This window comes from Scyliorhinus torazame, chromosome 1 (assembly GCF_047496885.1).
Source record: "Scyliorhinus torazame isolate Kashiwa2021f chromosome 1, sScyTor2.1, whole genome shotgun sequence".
Classification (NCBI taxonomy): domain Eukaryota; kingdom Metazoa; phylum Chordata; class Chondrichthyes; order Carcharhiniformes; family Scyliorhinidae; genus Scyliorhinus; species Scyliorhinus torazame.
In genome coordinates this window covers 313,344,250-313,362,861 of record NC_092707.1, presented here as the reverse complement: position 1 = coordinate 313,362,861, position 18,612 = coordinate 313,344,250, and the positions used below count along the sequence as shown (strand labels likewise).

The 18,612-nt window shown below is 48.9% G+C and overlaps 1 protein-coding gene across 12 annotated transcripts in view; it reads right to left on the bottom strand.

Moving 5' to 3' along the window:
* LOC140424010 (girdin-like) overlaps window positions 1-18,612 on the bottom strand; it is a 695,300-nt gene that overhangs the window by 553,339 nt on the left and 123,349 nt on the right. For all 12 annotated transcript variants that reach the window (XM_072507832.1, XM_072507831.1, XM_072507835.1 and 9 more), the window contains one exon: window positions 18,374-18,443. In XM_072507832.1, coding sequence (XP_072363933.1) covers window positions 18,374-18,443 — 70 coding nt within the window. The remainder of the gene's footprint in view (window positions 1-18,373; window positions 18,444-18,612) is intronic.

Here is an 18,612-nt window from a genome sequence, read left to right as displayed (position 1 = left end):
CCATCCATTTATTCTGTCTACACCTCCGGCTGACTTGAGAAAGCGGGCAGCACAATCAAAGACCCCTTCCACCTGGGTTATTCTCTCTACCAATCTCTTCCAACGGGCAGGAGATACAAAAGTCTGAGAACACGCACGAATAGATTCAAAAACTGCTTCTTCCCCACTGTTAGCAGACTCCTGAATGACCCTCTAAGGGACTGAACTGGTCTTTCCACGAATATTCTCTGCTGAGTAGCACTACACTCTGTATGCTTCACCCGATGCCGATGTCTATGTAATTACATTGTATGTCCAATGTTTCTGACAATAAATCCAAATCTAAAATGTTGTGACTCATGCACTGGAACGCCTGGTTACTTTTGCACCTCGGAATTCTGCAACCAATCTCCATTTTATGCTTTTTATTCTTCCTGCCAAAAAGTGAACAACTTCACGTTTTCCAACACTGTACTCCACCTTCAGATTTTTACCCACTCATTCAACCTACCTATACCCATCTGCAAACTCCTTATATCTTTTTCACAACATACTTTCCTATTTATATTTGTAGGTTTGAAAATTTAGCTACCATGCCTTTACCCCCCTCATCAAAGTCACTGATGTAAATTTTAAAAGGTTGAGTCCCAGTACAGACCCCTCCGAAGCTCCAATAGTCACATCCTGCCAATTAGACCCATTCATGTATATACTGCTTTCTCTGAACCAGCTGAACTGCTATGCAGGCTAACATGATACCCCCCTGCACCATGAGCTTTAATTTTCCACAATAACCTTTGAAGGAGGACATCAAATGTCTTCTGGAAATCCAAGTACAGTATGTCTACAGGCTCCCCTTCATCCACAGCATACATTACTCCTGCAAAGTCTAATAAATTGGTTAAACATGATTCTGACACAGTTCTTTTAATTGCCCAGCGAAAGCCTCCTTCATGATAGACTCCAACACCTTTTCCACAACAGGCACCAAGCTAACTGGTTTATAGTTTTCTGTTCATACAACCCTCCCTTCTTGGATAGAGGATGAATATTTGCTACTTTGCAGTCTGATGGAATCATTTCAGAGTCTCGGGAGGTGTTTTAAAAATATTTTTTCCTGGGACCCACTTTTGCCAACCAGCTGACCTTGGCGACGCACACCGGCCTACCTTCGTGACACGCTGACCAACTGGTCTTCGCAATTCATGCCGGCTGACCGTCGCGACCACGTTGGTTTACCTTTAATGCAAACAGGGAGCCTGCTTGTTCCTCACGATCTCACTTGAATCTGGTTCAAAGGAGGGGAGGACACGGCACATATCAGGTGCAGACTTCAGCCAGTTTCTTTGTGCAGTCTTCACTTTTATGAAAATGGAAAATCTAACCTCGCATATGTAGGTTATCGTGAAGGGGAATAGCAACAAAATGAATGTTTTACTCAGCACTGGATACTCCTGGGAGATGTACACCCGAATGCTGACAGCCTCATGGACTTTTGGCGTGTTTTTAATGTGGTATTACAAGTTAGCTACAGAGGTTTTTTTAATTTGGAGTCAGCTCTAAGTTTAAAAACTGACTGGAGTCTCAACCACAAAAGGAATTTCGAACCCATCACTTTTTCAAAATCTAAAACTTTTTCTCATTTGCCAGTGCTTCCCTGCGTATAACACACATGGGCTTTGCATCCTTATTTGCATTGGCACAATCGACAAAACCATAACTCAAGAAATCATCTTTATACTGCTTTGTTTCCAAGTTAAGTTGTTTCTTTGTAAGCTGTTAACCAGAGGCCTTGGTGCTCTGTACAGAGCTTACACAAGCACTGTTCTGTCCTTCCCGAGACTCTCCTGCGCAGCTCTCTCTCGCAGATATTGTTGTGAGATCCTGCCCATGGGTACACTACCTAAATGTGTGTCTCTGACCATATCTTACTTTTAAGAAACCCTTATCATCTTCACAGTTCACTGGTCTTGCTTGCCAACAGCTGGAAAATGGAAGCAATACGGCTCTGCAATTTGGCGCCAAAAGCACGTACCTGGAGGGCGCTTGATGTCAAGTGGCTGTGCAGGGCTTGAGAATTGCTCTCTGCTGCTGCTTCTGGCTGGAAAACTACACACAGCCTCATTTATTTTCATTTAAAAAGCGACAGCTGCCGCCATTCTCAATGTAATAATTAGAATAATAATCTTTATTGTCACAAGTAGGCTCACATTAACACTGCAATTAAGTTACTGTGAAAAGCCCCTATTTGCCATATTCCAGCAGCTGTTCGAGTACACAGAGGGAGAATTCAGAATGACCAAAATTAGCTAACAGCACGTCTTTCGGGACTTGTGGAAGGAAACTGGAGCACCCGAAGGAAACCCACACAGACACCGGGAGAAGGAGCAGACTCCACAGAGTGAACCAAGCCGGGAATCGAACCTGTGACCCTGGAGCTGTGAAGCAACAGTGCTACCTACTGTGCTGCCAAAAGCCGGTAACAACTGTTGGGTGCTTCTCCCATGATCGGGACCATCACAGGAATGGCATGACTAATTGTTCCACAACCCTCCCGACACCAGCCCACGGGTCACAACACATACTTTAAAAAACCCTGGTGTAGGGGATTCAGGAAAATCAACACCAACACACAAAAATAACTTTTCCCCGTGTTCATAAAACACCCCCCTCTCCTTTCTAAGCTGCTCCACTGCCTTGCCTGTGGACAACACCCCAAACTCAGCCTGTAGCCCCCAACGTTCCCTTAACAGCTCCACTCCCGGGTTCGCCGCATACCTCCCATCTGTCTGTAGGATCTCCTTAACCAGTCGGTCCGTCTCTGCCCTATCCTGTCCCTGAGCCCGGATCAAAATCAGCTCCCCTTTCACCACTGCTTTCAGCGCCTCCCAGACCATCACTGCTCAGACTTCCCCCATGTCGTTGACTAGCAGGTAGTTCTGCATGCACTTCCTCACCCACTCGCACATCGCCTCGTCCGCCAACAAACCGACGTCCAATCTCCATTGCGGGCACTGGAAGCTCTCCTCACGAACCTGCAGTTCCACCCAATGTGGGGCATTATCAGAAATAGTGATGGCCGAATATCCCGTATCCACCACCCCCGCCAGCAAATCCCTCCTCAAAATTAAAAAAATCAATCCGGGAGTAAACCTTATGCACATGCGAATAAAAAGAAAACTCCTTCCCAGTCGGCTGCCTAAACCACCATGGGTCAATTCTTTCTCTCTCTCTCCACCACCACCCCCCCCCCCCCCCCCGCCATCTGCTCCATTAGCCCTATCAGTTCCTTTGCCATTGCTGGCACCCTTCCCGTTTTCGAACACAACCGGTTCAGGCCAGGGTAGATGATCGTATTAAAATCCTCTCCCATCACCAACTTGTGAGAGTCCAGGTCAGGTAACTTCCCCAGTACCCTGTTTATGAATTCTACAGTTTGATGCGTACACGTTAAGCAAGACTACCTTCCTCACCTCCAGCTCACCGCTCACCATGACATACCGTCCCCCCGTCCGAGACTATGCTGCCCACGTGGAATTGCACCCGCTTATTGATTAAAATCACCACCCCTCTAGCCTTGGTGTCCAGCCCCGAGTGAAAGACCCGACTGACCCAACCCTTTCTTAGCCTAACTTGATCCGGTACTTTCAGGTCTGTCTCCTGCAACATCACCATGTCCGCCTTCAGAGCCCTCAGATGCGCGAACACACGTGCCCTCTTGACCGGCCCGTTCGCCATCTCTTTTAAGATGCTTGGATTAAGTCAATCAGGACCTAAAGACTTGTTCAGCTCACAGCTCCATTAGTTGTTCAGTACCATTTCCCTAGTGATGGTGAAAGTTTCTCTCTCCTGTCACCTCCTGATTTGCATCTAATTCCGAATGTTTTTATTCTATAGTGAAGACAGAAGCAAAATATTTGTTCATTTAATCTGCCATTTCCTTATTATCTACTAACTCCCCATTTTCACTCTCCAAAATGACCAACAGTTACTTAACTTGTGCTCTTCCTTTTTAGTACCTGCAGAAACCCTTGCTAGACATTTTTACATTTCATGTTATCTTCCTAAAATACTTCAATTTCCTTCCCCCGACTAAACTTTTGGCATTCTCTGTCATTCCAATCAATCATCTGACCTGCCACTCATATTTGCAGTTATACACTTTGTCCTTAGTTTGATGCTTTTCCTGACTTCTTCAGTTAACCAGACGTTGGGCCCTCCTTTTATAACTCTTCTTTATAGTAGGAATATAATTACCCTGAATGTTCTGAAATATCCCCTTACATGTCTACCACTGCCACTCTATTGATCGAACCTCTAACCTAGTATCCCAGTCCACTTCTGGTAGCATAGCTTTCATGCCCACAGTTGCCCATTTTGAAGTTTGAAATACTAGTCTGAGACACACTTTTAACCTTTTTCAAACGTGACTTAAAATTCAATCGTATTGTGGTTGCTGCTTTAGAACAAAGGCTTTAGAACAATGGTTTAGAACAATGGCTTTAGAACAAAGAGCAAAGAACAATACAGCACAGGAGTAGGCCTTTCGGCCCTTCAAGCCTGTATCGGTCATAATACCTACCTTGGCCAAAACCCTCAGCACTTCCTTGTACCGTATCCCTCTATACCCACCCTATCCATGTATCTGTCAAGATGCCTTCTGAACACCGTTAATGTATCTGCTTCCACAACCTCCCCTGGCAATGCGTTCCAGGCACTCACCACCCTCTGCGTAAAGAACCTGCCTGTAAGCTTTGCCCCACGGACCTTAAACCTATGCCCCCTAGTGACTGACCCGTCCACCCTGGGAAAGAGTTGTCTGCCTATCCACTCTATCCATGCCCCTCATAATCTTGTAGACCTCTATCAGGTCACCCCTCAACCTCCGTCTTTCTAATGAAAACAGTCAGAGTCTATTCAGCCTCTCCGGATAGCTCACACCGTCCAGACCAGGCAACATCCTGGTAAACCTCCACTGCACCCTCTCCAAAGCCTCCACATCCTTCTGGTAGTAAGAGAGCCATCTGGGCTCTTGCTCTTTGCTGCAGAGAACAGCGTCAATCCCCCTTACTATACTGTCCCCTACTGCCGCTACATTCCTTTATGCTATATCCTGTTGCGTGGCTTCCCGGACCACAGTGCCATGGTTAGATTTCTCATCCACCCTGCATTCCCTACTCTGATCCAAACAAGCCGAGGTAACCTCAAATTCATTGGACAATTGCAGAACAGACACTCCAGCCCTCTGGGACCCCTTACCTGTGTCACTTAGGAGTTACACACTCTGTCCCTGACCACTGACCAAATCAAAAGACCCTATCCTAGGTGGTGTGACTGACTGTCTTGTGGCACAAAGCATCCAGTTAACTTCCTCCCTCCCTGATATGAGCTCAGCCTCCAGCTCAATGACTGAGCCAAAGCTCCTCGAGCCGCTAACACGTCCTGCAGTGTTTAACCTGGATCGCAAAGGTATCCAGGTTGTTCCCATATCCTTCAGCCTTGACATATCACCTGTCCTGCCATCCTTCTGCATGCTAATTAATTTCTTTATTGTATTATGCACTTATTTACGTCACTTTTTTATATATTGTATTAACTTTACCACTTATTTGTACACTATTTTAAACCTTAGGAATAGAATACACCTTAACCACTTACCAGATACTCACCAAACTACTAGCTCTAGTACAGAGAAAGGAGCAAGACCAATTTCTTCAGAATGAGAAAGGTAGAAAAAGCAAAAGGGAAAAAACACCTCCTTCACCCACCTCCCTCCCTCAGCAAACTTTCAGGTTTGCACTTAGTTTCCTCAGCTGTGCTTGTTTACCAAGGCTGCACGAAAGTACCCTGAATTTGAAGTAAACCGAACTGTGGCTGGATAAACCAGGTTCAACCAGTTAGCTACTCAGCTCGCACAGCAGAGCGTGCTTACCCGGTCTAAGCTTCAAGAAAGAAAGAAATTCAGTCCACTGACTCAGTACTTTCCAATGACTGCTAAGTACAGACTAGATTAGATTAGATTTTAAGAAGAAAACCTATACTTTAAACTCCTCCACTCACCAAACTCTCAGGTTTGCACTCTCAGCTGTATCTGTCATTTAGTTGGCCATAGCTCCTGCTAGAAAAGAAGTGAGCCTTCTGAATATTTTCCAATCGGTGTCAAGTAACTTTGTGAAGTCCACTGATAGCATTTTTATCTCAGCAGGCATGGTTACTGGCAGTTTTTAAATTCTATACACTGAGTAGCACAAGTCAAATTTTAGTCAATTCATGCCAATGCGAAAGGCATAGGGAGCTTACTAACTGCAGTTTAGGCTAGCCAAGGCCTGGTCTATTTATTCCAGAACTTTTCATCAAGGCCCTACAAACTGTGTAGGACCTTGTTTTTCCACAGTGAAGCAGCTTACACGCAAAAATAGCATTAACTAGACCTTGGGTTTCAATGAAATGGTCACGGTGCAGAAGCTCCCTGGGTGACCAGCAATGCAAACAGCAATTACTAGTGCAGAGAAAGCAATTGCTCTGCAGTCTACATGTTTGTCCCCCTTGAGAGCCAGATGGCAAGCTTGCCCTTCATAGTGAGCTGTTTTCTAGGCTTTTTCTGGGAAAATCACCATGAGCGCACGCTCGGTTTAGGGAATTGTAGGTTATCTTTAACTAGCACAGGGTAGTGTATGCAGACTGGATTTCCTGCACTTCCAATTGGTACGCTGCTTGTAAGGAGTAGGATTAAGGTGGCAGCTTGTCAGTTACATTTAAAATTTAACTGTGAAAATTGCTCAGCCCGACCGCATCATGAAGTGGAGCAGACAAAGAAATTAAGTGCAGTAGACAAAGTGGAGTAACCTGTCCTATACCAGGCATGAAAATCAACTTTGGAATACTTTGATTAACCAAGAATTTTAACAGTGTTCCAAATGTATATACAATTAACACAAAATGATAGATCTCAAATGTAATAGAGCATAGACAGAAATGGAGGGGAAAAAAATGTTAATTTGTGCACTTTTTCTCAGCATTGCAGCTTTTTCCCCCAGAGTGGGGGACTCAATTACTAGGGGTCACGAGTTCAAGGTGAGAGGGGAAAAGTTTAAGGGATATATGCGTGGAAAGTTCTTTCCGCAGAGGGTGGCGGGTGCCTGGAACACATTGCCGGCGGAGGTGGTAGAGGCGGGCACGATAGCATCATTTAAGATGTATCTCGACGGACTTCCGGTTGCGGCGATGCATCGCTAAGCCACACATTTCGGCACCTCCCGTTTCAACGGACTTTTGGGCTCTTATCGGGAGCCCCAACGGGAACTTTTTTTTTGGCCAAACCCACTGTGAGGTGACAAAGGAAGCAGTCCGCCCGGGGGTGGATGGAAAGGAGCGGCAGTAACGGCCAGATTACGGAGGATCCTTTGGAGCAGCGGCAGAGAAGAGAAGGGAGAAGCAAGGTGGCGGCCGAGGGAGCCCAGATGGTATGGGGCCCGGAACAGCAGGAGTTCCTCCGACGATGTGTGGAGGAGCTCAAGAAAGAGGTGCTGGCGCCGATGTTACTGGCAATCGAGGGACTAAAGGAAACACAAAAGGTCCAGGCGATGGAGCTCCGTGGAATGAAGGCAAAGGCAGCCGAGAACGAAGATGAGTTACAGGGCCTGGTGGTAAAAACGGAGATGCACGAGGCATTACATAAGAGGTGCATAGAAAGGCTGGAAGCCCTGGAGAACAGCTCGAGGAGGAAGAACTTACAGATTTTAGGTCTCCCCGAAGGAACAGAGGGAGCTGATGCTGGGGCGTATGTGAGTATGATGCTCCATACTCTAATGGGAGCTGAGGCCCCAACGGGCCCCCTGGAAGTGGAGGGAGCGTACCGGGTCCTCGTGAGAAGACCAAAGGCAGGGGAAACACCAAGAGCAATGGTGGTGAAGTTCCATCGCTACAGAGATAGAGAGATGGTCCTGAGCTGGGCTAAGAAGACACGGAGTAGCAAATGGGAGAACGCGGTGATACGCGTGTATCAAGACTAGAGTGCGGAGGTGGCGAGAAGGAGGGCGAGTTTCAACCGGGCCAAGGCGGTGCTCCATAGGAAGAAAGTCAAATTTGGGATGCTGCAGCCAGCGAGACTGTGGGTCACGCATCAGGGCAAACACCACTACTTCGAGACGACGGAGGAGGCATGGACATTTATTCAGGATGAGAAATTGGACTAGACTTGAGAAATTGATGTCCGGAGGGAGGTAGCGAGGTGGTGGCACAGAAATGTAAAGTGGGGAGAGGGGAGGGCTACTGTATACTAATGTTGGACGGGGAATATTTCTCCCCAGATGGGGGGGGGGGGGGGGGGGAGACACGACGAAATGTGGGCGCCGGTGGAAAAGGGGACAGGGAAGGGGAATGAGGGAACTGCGCCATTAGGGGCGGGGCCGAGAGGAAAGCGTGGGTATTTTCCCGCGCTATGGAAATTATAGCGGGAAAAGGGGCGCAGGAAGGAAGGGAGCCTCACACGCAACGAGGCCAAAGAATGAACGGGGGAAGCCGAGGCCAGCCAGAGTCAGCTGACTTCCAGAAGCAATATGGGGGGAGTAATCAAGCTAGAGGGGGATCTAGCGGGGGGGGGGATTAACTGGGTTGCGGCTGCTGAGGGTAAGGGGGAGCTGATACGAGACGAGGTGGTTGGGACGGGAGGGCGCCGTCTGGGGGACAGACGGGTGCGTGAGACCTGGGTGAGGAGATGGCTTAAAAAAGGGGATGGCTAGTCAACGAGGGGGGGGGGGGTAAATGGCCCCCCAATTCGGCTGATCGCGTGGAATGTGAGAGGTTTAAATGGGCCGATTAAGAGAGCAAGGGTGTTTGCGCACTTAAAGAGACTGAAGGCGGACGTAGTTATGCTCCAGGAGACGCACCTGAAGTTGGCGGATCAGGTTAGACTAAGGAAAGGATGGGTGGGACAGGTATTCCACTCAGGGTTGGATGCGAAAAACAGAGGGGTAGCAATACTGGTGGGGAAACGTGTATCGTTCGAAGCCAAGACCATAGTGGTGGATAGTGGGGGCAGATATGTGATGGTGAGTGGCAGTGGCAGATTGCAGGGTGAGGCGGTTGTGCTGGTGACCGTATATGCCCCGAACTGGGATGATGCGGGATTCATGAAGCGAATGCTGGGACGTATCGACGGGCACTGATCCCGAAGGTGGCAGGAACGGAGTACTCGGCTATAGCCGTGTCAGATCACGCCGTGCATTGGGTGGATCTGGAACTGGGAGAGGAAAGGGAGCAGCGCCCACTCTGGCGATTGGACATGGGACTACTGGCGGACATGGGTGTCTGCGGAAGGGCGAGGGGGTGTATTGAGCGATAGCTGGAGGTCAATGACGATGGGGAGGTCCAGGTGGGGGTAGTATGGGAAGCGCTGAAGGCGGTGGTTAGAGGAGAGCTGATTTCCATCAGAGCCCACAAGGGGAAACAAGAGGGTAAAGAGAGAGATTAGTGGGGGAAATTTTGAGGGTGGATAAGAAGTATGCGGAGGCCCCAGACGAAGGGCTATACAGGGAGAGACGAAGATTACAGATGGAGTTTGACCTGCTGACCACGGGAGAGGCAGAGACACAGTGGTGAAAGGCACAGGGGATACAGTATGAATATGGGGAAAAGGCGAGCCGGCTGCTGGCCCAACAACTTCGGAAGAGGGGAGCGGCGAGAGAGAACGGAGGAGTTAGGGACGAAACGGGAAAGATGGAGCAGAGAGTAGGGAAAGTGAACGAGGTGTTCAAGACATTTTATGAGAGGCTGTAAAGTCCCAACCCCCGGAGGGGAAAGAAGGAATGATACACTTTTTGGATCAGCTAGAGTTCCCGAGGGTGGAGGGGCAGGAGGTGGCAGGTCTGGGAGCGCAGATTGAGGTGGATGAGGTGATCAAAGGAATAGGGAAAATGCAAGCAGGGAAGGCCCCGGGACCAGACGGGATCTCGGTGGAATTTTATAGGAAGTATATGGACCTGCTGGCCCCGCTCTTGGCGAGAACCTTTAATGAGGCTAAGGGGGATATTACCCCCGACAATGTCGGAGGCGACGATATCGCTAATTCTGAAACGAGACAAAGACCCGCTGCAGTGCGGGTCATACAGGCCCATCTCCCTCCTAAACATAGACGCCAAACTGCTGGCCAAAGTGATGGTGACAAGGATAGAGGATTGTGTCCCAGGGGTGGTACATGACGACCAGACAGGGTTTGTGAAGGGGAGACAATTGAATGCCAATGTACGAAGGCTGCTGGGGGTGATGATGATGCCCCCACCGGAGGGGGAGGCAGAGATAGTGGTGGCGATGGATGCAGAGAAAGCATTCGATAGGGTGGAGTGGGACTATCTGTGGGAGGTGCTGAAGAGATTTGGGTTCGGGGAGGGGTTCATTAGATGGGTTAGACGCTTGTACGGGGCCCCGGTGGCAAGCGTCGTTACAAACAGGCAAAGATCGGGATACTTTCGATTACATAGGGGTACAAGACAAGGGTGCCCCCTGCCCCTGTTACTGTTCGCGTTGGCAATTGAACCATTGGCCATAGCGCTGAGGGACTCTAAGAGGTGGAGGGGGGTGCTTAGAGGGGGAGAGGAACATCGAGTGTCACTATATGCAGCTGACTTACTGCTATATGTGGCGGACCCGGTAGAAGGGATGCCAGAGGTAATGCAGATACTCAGGGAGTTTGGAGAGTTCTCGGGATACAAATTAAATATGGGAAAGAGTGAGCTTTTTGTGATGCACCCCGGGGGACAGGGAAGGGGGATAGATGCTCTGCTGCTGAGGAGAGTGGCAAGGAACTTTCGATACCTGGGGATTCAGGTGGCCAAGAACTGGGGAACCCTACATAAACTTAACCTGACGCGACTGGTAGAGCAGATGGAGGAGGACTTTAAGAGGTGGGATATGGTGCCCCTGTCATTGGCGGGCAGAGTACATGCGGTTAAAATGGTGGTCCTCCCGAGGTTTCTTTTCGTGTTTCAGTGCCTCCCCATCCTGATTACAAAGGCCTTTTTCAAAAAAATAGACAGGAGTATTATGGGCTTTGTGCAGCGCAGTAGGAACAGAGGGGGATTGGCTAGGAGTCTGAGTGACTACTATTGGGCCGCTGTGTCGATGGTCTGCAAGTGGATGAGGGAAGAAGGAGGTGCGGCATGGAAAAAGTTGGAGATGGCGTCCTGTAAGGGAACGAGTCTAAAAGCGCTGGTGACAGTGCCGCTGCCGTTCTCCCCGAAAAGGTACACCACAAACCCAGTGGTGGTGGCGACCTTGAAGATCTGGGGGCAGTGGAGACGACACAGGGGAGTGACGGGTGCCTCGGTGTGGTCCCCGATAAGGAATAACCACAGGTTCGTCCCGGGGAGGGTAGATGGGGGATTTCAATGTTGGCAGCGAGCAGGAATTAGGAAGCTGAAGGACCTGTTTGTAGACGGGACGTTTGCGAGCGTGGGAGCATTGGAAGAAAAATATAAGTTGCCACCAGGGAATGCTTTCCGGTCCATGCAAGTAAGGGCATTTACGAGGCAACAGGTGAGGGAATTTCCGCAGCTCCCGACGCAAGGGATCCAGGATAGAGTGATTTCGGGGGCATGGGTCGGTGAAGGTAAAGTGTCCGAAATATACAGGGAGATGAGAGACGAGGGGGAGGCGATGGTAGAGGAGCTGAAGGGAAAATGGGAAGAGGAGCTGGGCAAGAGATCGAGGTGGGGCTGTGGGCAGATGCCCTAAGTAGGGTAAATCCTTTGTCCTCGTGTGCCAGGCTTAGCCTGATTCAATTTAAGGTTCTACACAGGGCGCATATGACAGGAGCAAGACTGAGCAGGTTTTTCGGGGTGGAGGATAGATGTGGAAGGTGCTCAGGAAGCCCGGCGAACCACACTCATGTTCTGGTCGTGTCCGACACTGCACGAGTTCTGGGAGGGTGTGGCAAGAGTGATTTCAAAGGTGGTGGGGGTCCGGGTCAAACCAGGCTGGGGGTTGGCTATATTTGGGGTTGCAGAAGAACCGGGAGTGCAGGAGGCGAAAGAGGCCGACGTCTTGGCCTTTGCGCCCCTAGTAGCCCGGCGAAGGATTCTACGTATGTGGAAGGAAGCGAAGCCCCCGGGCGTGGAGGCCTGGATAAACGAAATGGCAGGGTTCATAAGACTGGAACAAATAAAATATGCGTTAAGAGGTTCGGCTCAGGGGTTCACCAGGCGGTGGCAACCGTTCCTTGACTATCGCATTTTTTAAAAATGTATCTAGACAGATACATGAATGGGCAGGGAGCAGAGGGATACAGATCCTTAGAAAAGAGGCGACAGTTTTAGATAGAGGATCTGGATCGGCGCAGGCTTGGAGGGAAAAAAGGGCCTGTTCCTGTGCTGTAATTTTTCTTTGTTCTTTGTAAAACCAATAAAAGGAACACATGCAGATTTAAAACAAATTACTGGTGTATAAACTAAAGGTATAACTAATTTTGATCGGTAATGATCAGATTAAACAGGGATACATTCCTAGATTGACCAATTATAAATCATATAATTTTAAGACTACAAAAATTAAAACAATAAACAGGGAGCGCGGGAAAATTCTAACCCCTATTCGCACTTCAAACTTAAATGATTTTGCACACAATTCTACATTCACACTTCAAATTCACATTACAAGTAGAGTCGTGAAAACCAAAAACCTCGGGTCCAGTCTGTGCCGATTTTGGATCTTGGTGCTTATCAAATCAGGCGATAATTCCACTTATCACTGCATTTCTGACTTACCAGCTAACAGAAAGCACAACTTTCATGAATTAATTGCGAGATATATCAGTTTGTACCTTTCAGGATGAAAAGCATGTTACTCTTGTGTGCTTTTCCACTTTATGGCTTTGAATACAGAACACAGAACATACAGTGCAGAAGGAGGCCATTCGGCCCATCGAGTCTGCCGCCCATATCCTGAACATGTCCCTGTCGAAATTTATTAGGCAAGGCTATCAAGGAACACAGTTGAGCAAATAGGCATGAGGCACACATTAGTCATGATCTAACTGAATGGCAGAGGAAAGCTTGAGGAGCTAAATGACTCCTGATGCTATATTCTTAATTATGACATTTAATGCAAGTATCACAAGATAGCCAGTCTTGTCTCTTGCAAAAGGCACCATGTACACAACACTAAATGTGAGATTAAAACAAATTGATTTACTTGAGAGAATTCTGCACAGAAGCATTAAAACAGCAAAATGCAATAAAGATCAAATCAGGTCAGATGGTTAGAAATGCTCTTTTAAAATAGTTATGTATAGTTCAATAACTAACAGGAGTTTTTCTTGAATGTGTTTTATAAACCTTCATAATTCAATATTATATTTGGATGACCACAGACTGTGCAGGACCAATCTAACAAATCAGACCTGCCTTCTTATGCCGCAGGAGTCTTTTAACATTACAGGCATGTCTTGTCAATCTGCAAGCAGCCCGAGAGCACAAAATAACTCGCCTTTTTGGGTAGGAGTTAGTCAGGATGTAACTATATTCTTGCAAATAATTTTTTCATAGATTGAATGTGTCTATTCCATGTCGGTTAATGTGCTAACATTACAAACAGTCAAAAAGTCTCAGGCACTTAAATTTCCAACCAGGAGAGACATCAGATTGCCAGCTTTTTCTTCAACCAGTTGCAAATACTGATAATTACCAAATATATATATTTTAAAAAATATATTTTATTCAAATTTTTCGGTCAAACAAAGACAGTACAAAATTTTCCCCTTTTGCAACTTGAAAACAATATAAATAATGATGATGATGACCGTTTTTTTTTAAAGAATAAATAATATATTAACTAGATGGCAACTGCCAGCAACAAAAATAAAAACTAGCCAATATCCAAAATAATAAAGTCACAAAAACCAATATAAATAACTCATACAAACACCTGTACAAAACCCGAGGGCCCGGATGGGCCCTCCCCTCCCCCCTGGGTCGCTGCTGCTACCTTTCCCATTTCCCTTATCGTTCTGCGAGATAGTCGAGGAACGGTTGCCACCGCCTGGTGAACCCTTGAGCCGAACCTCTTAGTGCGTATTTTATCAGCTCCAATTTTATAAACCTCGCCATGTCGTTTATCCAGGCCTCCACGCCTGGGGGTTTAGCTTCTTTCCACATAAGTAATATCCTTCACCGAGCTACGAGGGACGCAAAGGCTAAAACATCAGCCTCTCTCGCCTCCTGCACTCCCGGCTCGTCCGCAACCCCAAATATCACCAACCCCCAGCCTGGCTCGACCCGGACCCCCACCACCCTTGAAAGCACATTCGCCACCCCCACCCAGAACCCATGCAGTACCGGGCATGACCAAAACATGTGGGTGTGGTTCGCCGGGCTTCCTGCGCATCTCCCGCACCTATCCTCTGAATCTACTGAACCTTGCTCCAGTCATGTGTGCCCCATGTAGAACCTTGAATTGTATCAGGCTGAGCCTGGCGCACGAGCACGAAGAGTTTACCCTACTTAAGGCATCTGCCCACAGCCCCTCCTCAATCTCTTCCCCTAGCTCCTCTTCCCATTTTCCCTTCAGCTCCTCCACCATCGTCTCCCCCTCGTCTCTCATTTCTCAGTATATATCTGACACCCTACCATCCCCACCCATGCCCCCTAAATCACTCTGTCCTGAATCTCTTGCGCCGGGAGCCGCGGAAATTCCCTCACCTGTTGCCTCGCAAAAGCCCTCAGTTGCATATATCGAAATGCATTCCCCGGTGGCAACCCATATTTTTCTGTCAGTGCTCCCAGACTCGCAAACGTCCCGCCTAGGAACAAATCCTTCAATTTCACAATCCCTGCTCTCTGCCAAGCTTTAAATCTCCCATCTATCTTCCCCAGGACGAACCTGTGGTTGTTCCTTATCGGGGACCTCACCGAGGCACCGTCACTCCCTTATGCCGTCTCCACTGCCCCCAAATTTTCAGCGTTGCCACCACCACTGGACTTGTGGTGTATTTCTTCGGGGAGAACGGTAAAGGCGCCGTCGCTAATGCTTTTAGGCTGGTTCCCCTACAGGACGCCATCTCTAGTCTTTTCCACGCCGCTCCCTCCCCTTCCCCCATCCACTTGTATACCATTGATATGTTGGTGGCCCAATAATAGTCACTTAAACTCGGCAGTGCCAGTCCCCCCCTATCCCTACTACGCTGCAGGAACCCCCTCTTCACTCTTGGGGTCTTGCCAGCCCACACAAAACTCATAATGCTCTTATCCACTTTCTTGAAAAAGGCCTTTGTAATCATCACAGGGAGGCACTGGAACACAAAAAGAAACCGCGGAAGGGCCACCATTCTAACCGCCTGCACCCTACCCGCCAGTGACAGGGGCACCATGTCCCATCTCCTAAAGTCCTCTTCCATCTGCTCCACCAATCTTACTAAATTAAGCTTATGCAAGGTTCCCTAGTTCCTGGCCACCTGGATCCCTAGGTACCGAAAATCCCTTGTTACTCTCCTCAACGGCAAATCATCTATTCCCCTGCCCTGTTCCCCAGGGTGCATCACAAACAGCTCACTCTTCCCCATATTCAATTTATATCCTGAAAATTCCCCAAACTCCCTGAGTGTCTGCATTATCTCGGGCATCCCCTCCACTGGGTCCGCGACATACAACAACAAATCATCCGCGTCTCGTGACACCCGGTGCTCTTCTCCTCCCCTAAGTACTCCCCTCCACTTCCTAGAGCCCCTCAGCGCTATGGCCAGTGGCTCAATTGCCAACGCAAACAGTAACGGGGACAGAGGACATCCCTGTCTTGTCCCTCTGTATAGACGGAAGTGGTCAGATCTCTGCCTATTTGTAATCACACTTGCCACCGGGGCCCTGTATAGAAGCTGAACCCATCCAATAAACCCCTCTCCAAATCCAAATCTCAACACTTCCCACAGGTAATCCCACTCCACTATCAAATGCTTTCTCTGCATCCATCGCCACCACTATCTCCGTCTCCCCCTCCGGCGGGGGCATCATCACACCCAGCAGCCTCCGTATGTTAGTGTTCAATTGTCTCCCCTTAACAAACCCCGTTTGATCCTCGTGAACCACCCCCGGGACACAATCCTCCATCCTCGCCGCCATCACCTTGGTCAAAAGCTTGGCATCTACATTCAGGAGGGAGATAGGCCTGTAAGACCCGCACTGCAGCGGGTCTTTGTCCCTTTTCACGAGCAGCGATATCGTCGCCTCTGACATAGTCGGGGGCAACGTCCCCCTTTCCCTGGCCTCATTAAAGGTTCTCGTCAGAAGCGGGGCCAGCAGGTCCACGTATTTCCCATAAAATTCCACCGGGAACCCATCCGGTCCCGGGGCCTTCCCTGCCTGCATGCTCCCAATCCCTTTTACCACCTCCTCCACCTCAATCTGTGCTCCCAGTCCTGTCCTCTTCTGCGCCTCAACCTTCGGGAATTCCAACTGGTCTAGGAAGTGCATCATTCCCTCCTTCCCTTCCGGGGGCTGAGCCTTATACAGCCTCTCATAAAATGCCTTAAACACTCCGTTCACCCTCTCCGCTCCCCATTCCATCTCACCCTCCTCGTCCCCAACCCCTCCAATCTCCCTCGCCGCCCCCCTCTTCCTCAGTTGTTGGGCCAGTAACCGGCTTGCCTTCTCTCCGTACTCATACTGCACTCCCTGTGCCTTCCTCCATTGTGCCTCCGCCTTGCCCGTGGTCAACAAATCAAATTCCGTGTGCAACCTTAGTCTTTCCCTGTATAGTCCTTCATCCGGAGCCACCGCATACTGCCTATCCACCCTCAAAATCTCTCCCTCTCTTTGCTCTCTTGTTTCCCCTTATGGGCCCTTATGGAAATCAGTTCCCTCTGACCACCGCCTTCTGTGCTTCCCAGACCACTCCCACCTGAACCTCTCCGTCGTCATTAATCTCCAGATACCTTTCGATACATCTCCTTACCCTTACACAAACACCCTCGTCCGCCAACAATCCCATATCTAATCTCCACAGTGGGTGCTGTTCCTTTTCCTCTCCTACTTCCAGATCTACCCAATGTGGGGCATGGTCCGAAATGGCTATAGCCGAGTACTCCGTCCCGGCCACCTTCGGGATCAGCGCCCTTCCCAGGACAAAGAAGTCTATCCGAGAATACACCTTGTGGACATGGGAGAAGAAGGAGAACTCTTTACTCCTAGGCCTAGTAAATCTCCAGGGATCCACTCCTCCCATCTGCTCCATGTAGTCCTTAAGCACCTTGGCCGCTGCCGGCCTCCTCCCGGTCCTAGACCTGGACCGTACCAGCCCTGGATCCAGCACCGTGTTGAAGTCTCCCCCCATGATCAACTTTCCCGCCTCCAGGTCCGGGATACGCCCCAGCATACGCTTCATGAAGTTGGCATCATCCCAGTTCGGGGCATATACGTTCACCAGAACCACCGCCTCACCTTGCAATCTGCCACTCACCATCACGTATCTATGGTCCACGCCTCAAACAATACCCGTTTCCCCACTAATATTGCCACCCCTCTATTTTTCGCATCCAAGGCCGAGTGAAATACCTGTCCCACCCATCCTTTTCGTAATCTGGCCCGATCTATAGCTCGAGGTATTTCTCCCGCCTTCGGTCTTCTCGCAAGGACTCGATATGCTCCCTCCACTTCCAAGGGGCCCGTCGGGGCCTCCGGTCCCATTAAGGAATGAAGCATCGTGCTCACATATGCCCCGACGACCGCTCCCTCTGCACCTTCGGGAAGACCCAAAACTGTTGGGTTCTTCCTCATCGAGCTATTTTTCAGGGCTTCCAGCCTCTCCATACACCTCTTATGCAGTGCCTCGTGTGTCTCGATCTTCACCACCAGGCCCTGTATTTCGTCCTCATTTTCGGCAGCCTTTGCCTTCACGCCACGAAGCTCCAATTCTTGGGTCTTCTGCACCTCCTTTAGCCCCTCAATCGCCTGCAGCATCGGGGCCAGCACCTCCTTCTTTAGCTCCTCAACACATCTCCGAAGGAACTCTTGCTGTTCCGGGCCCCATACCAAACGGCCTCCCTGCGCCGCCATCTTGCTTCGTGCTTCCCTTCCTTGCCGCTACTCCAGAGGATCCTCTGCAATCCGGCCACTAGTATCTCCTTTCTCCATGTACATCCGGGGGAATTCCCTTCTGTTTCACCGCACAATGGGTTTAGCCGTCAAAAATTGCCGTTGGGGCTCCCAATAAGAGCCCAAAAGTCCGTTCAAACGGGAGGTGCCGAAACGTGCGACCTAGCTGGTCATCGCCGCACCCGGAAGTCCAATTGCCAAATATATTAATGGCACTGTCCAGATTTACAGCTGGTTGAAGTTACCCTTTAAATCACATTTATTTTGTCAAATAAAATCATGTGATTGAAATACATGTTATATATAATCAAATAACCTACCTGAGAGGGGGGTTCGGCCCAGGACAAGGACATTTGGAAGAGACATCATAATTAGCTGTTGTAGTGTCTCCTGTAAGTTATAACAATAATTTTAATACATATAATACATTCAATCATTTTTTAAATGTTTTTTTAACAGCAAACAAGATGGTTTTCTAGAGCAGTATGTTGAGAATCCAACTAGGGAGAGGCAAGTACTGTGCAATGAGAAAGAACTCTTCATAAATCGTACAAAAGAA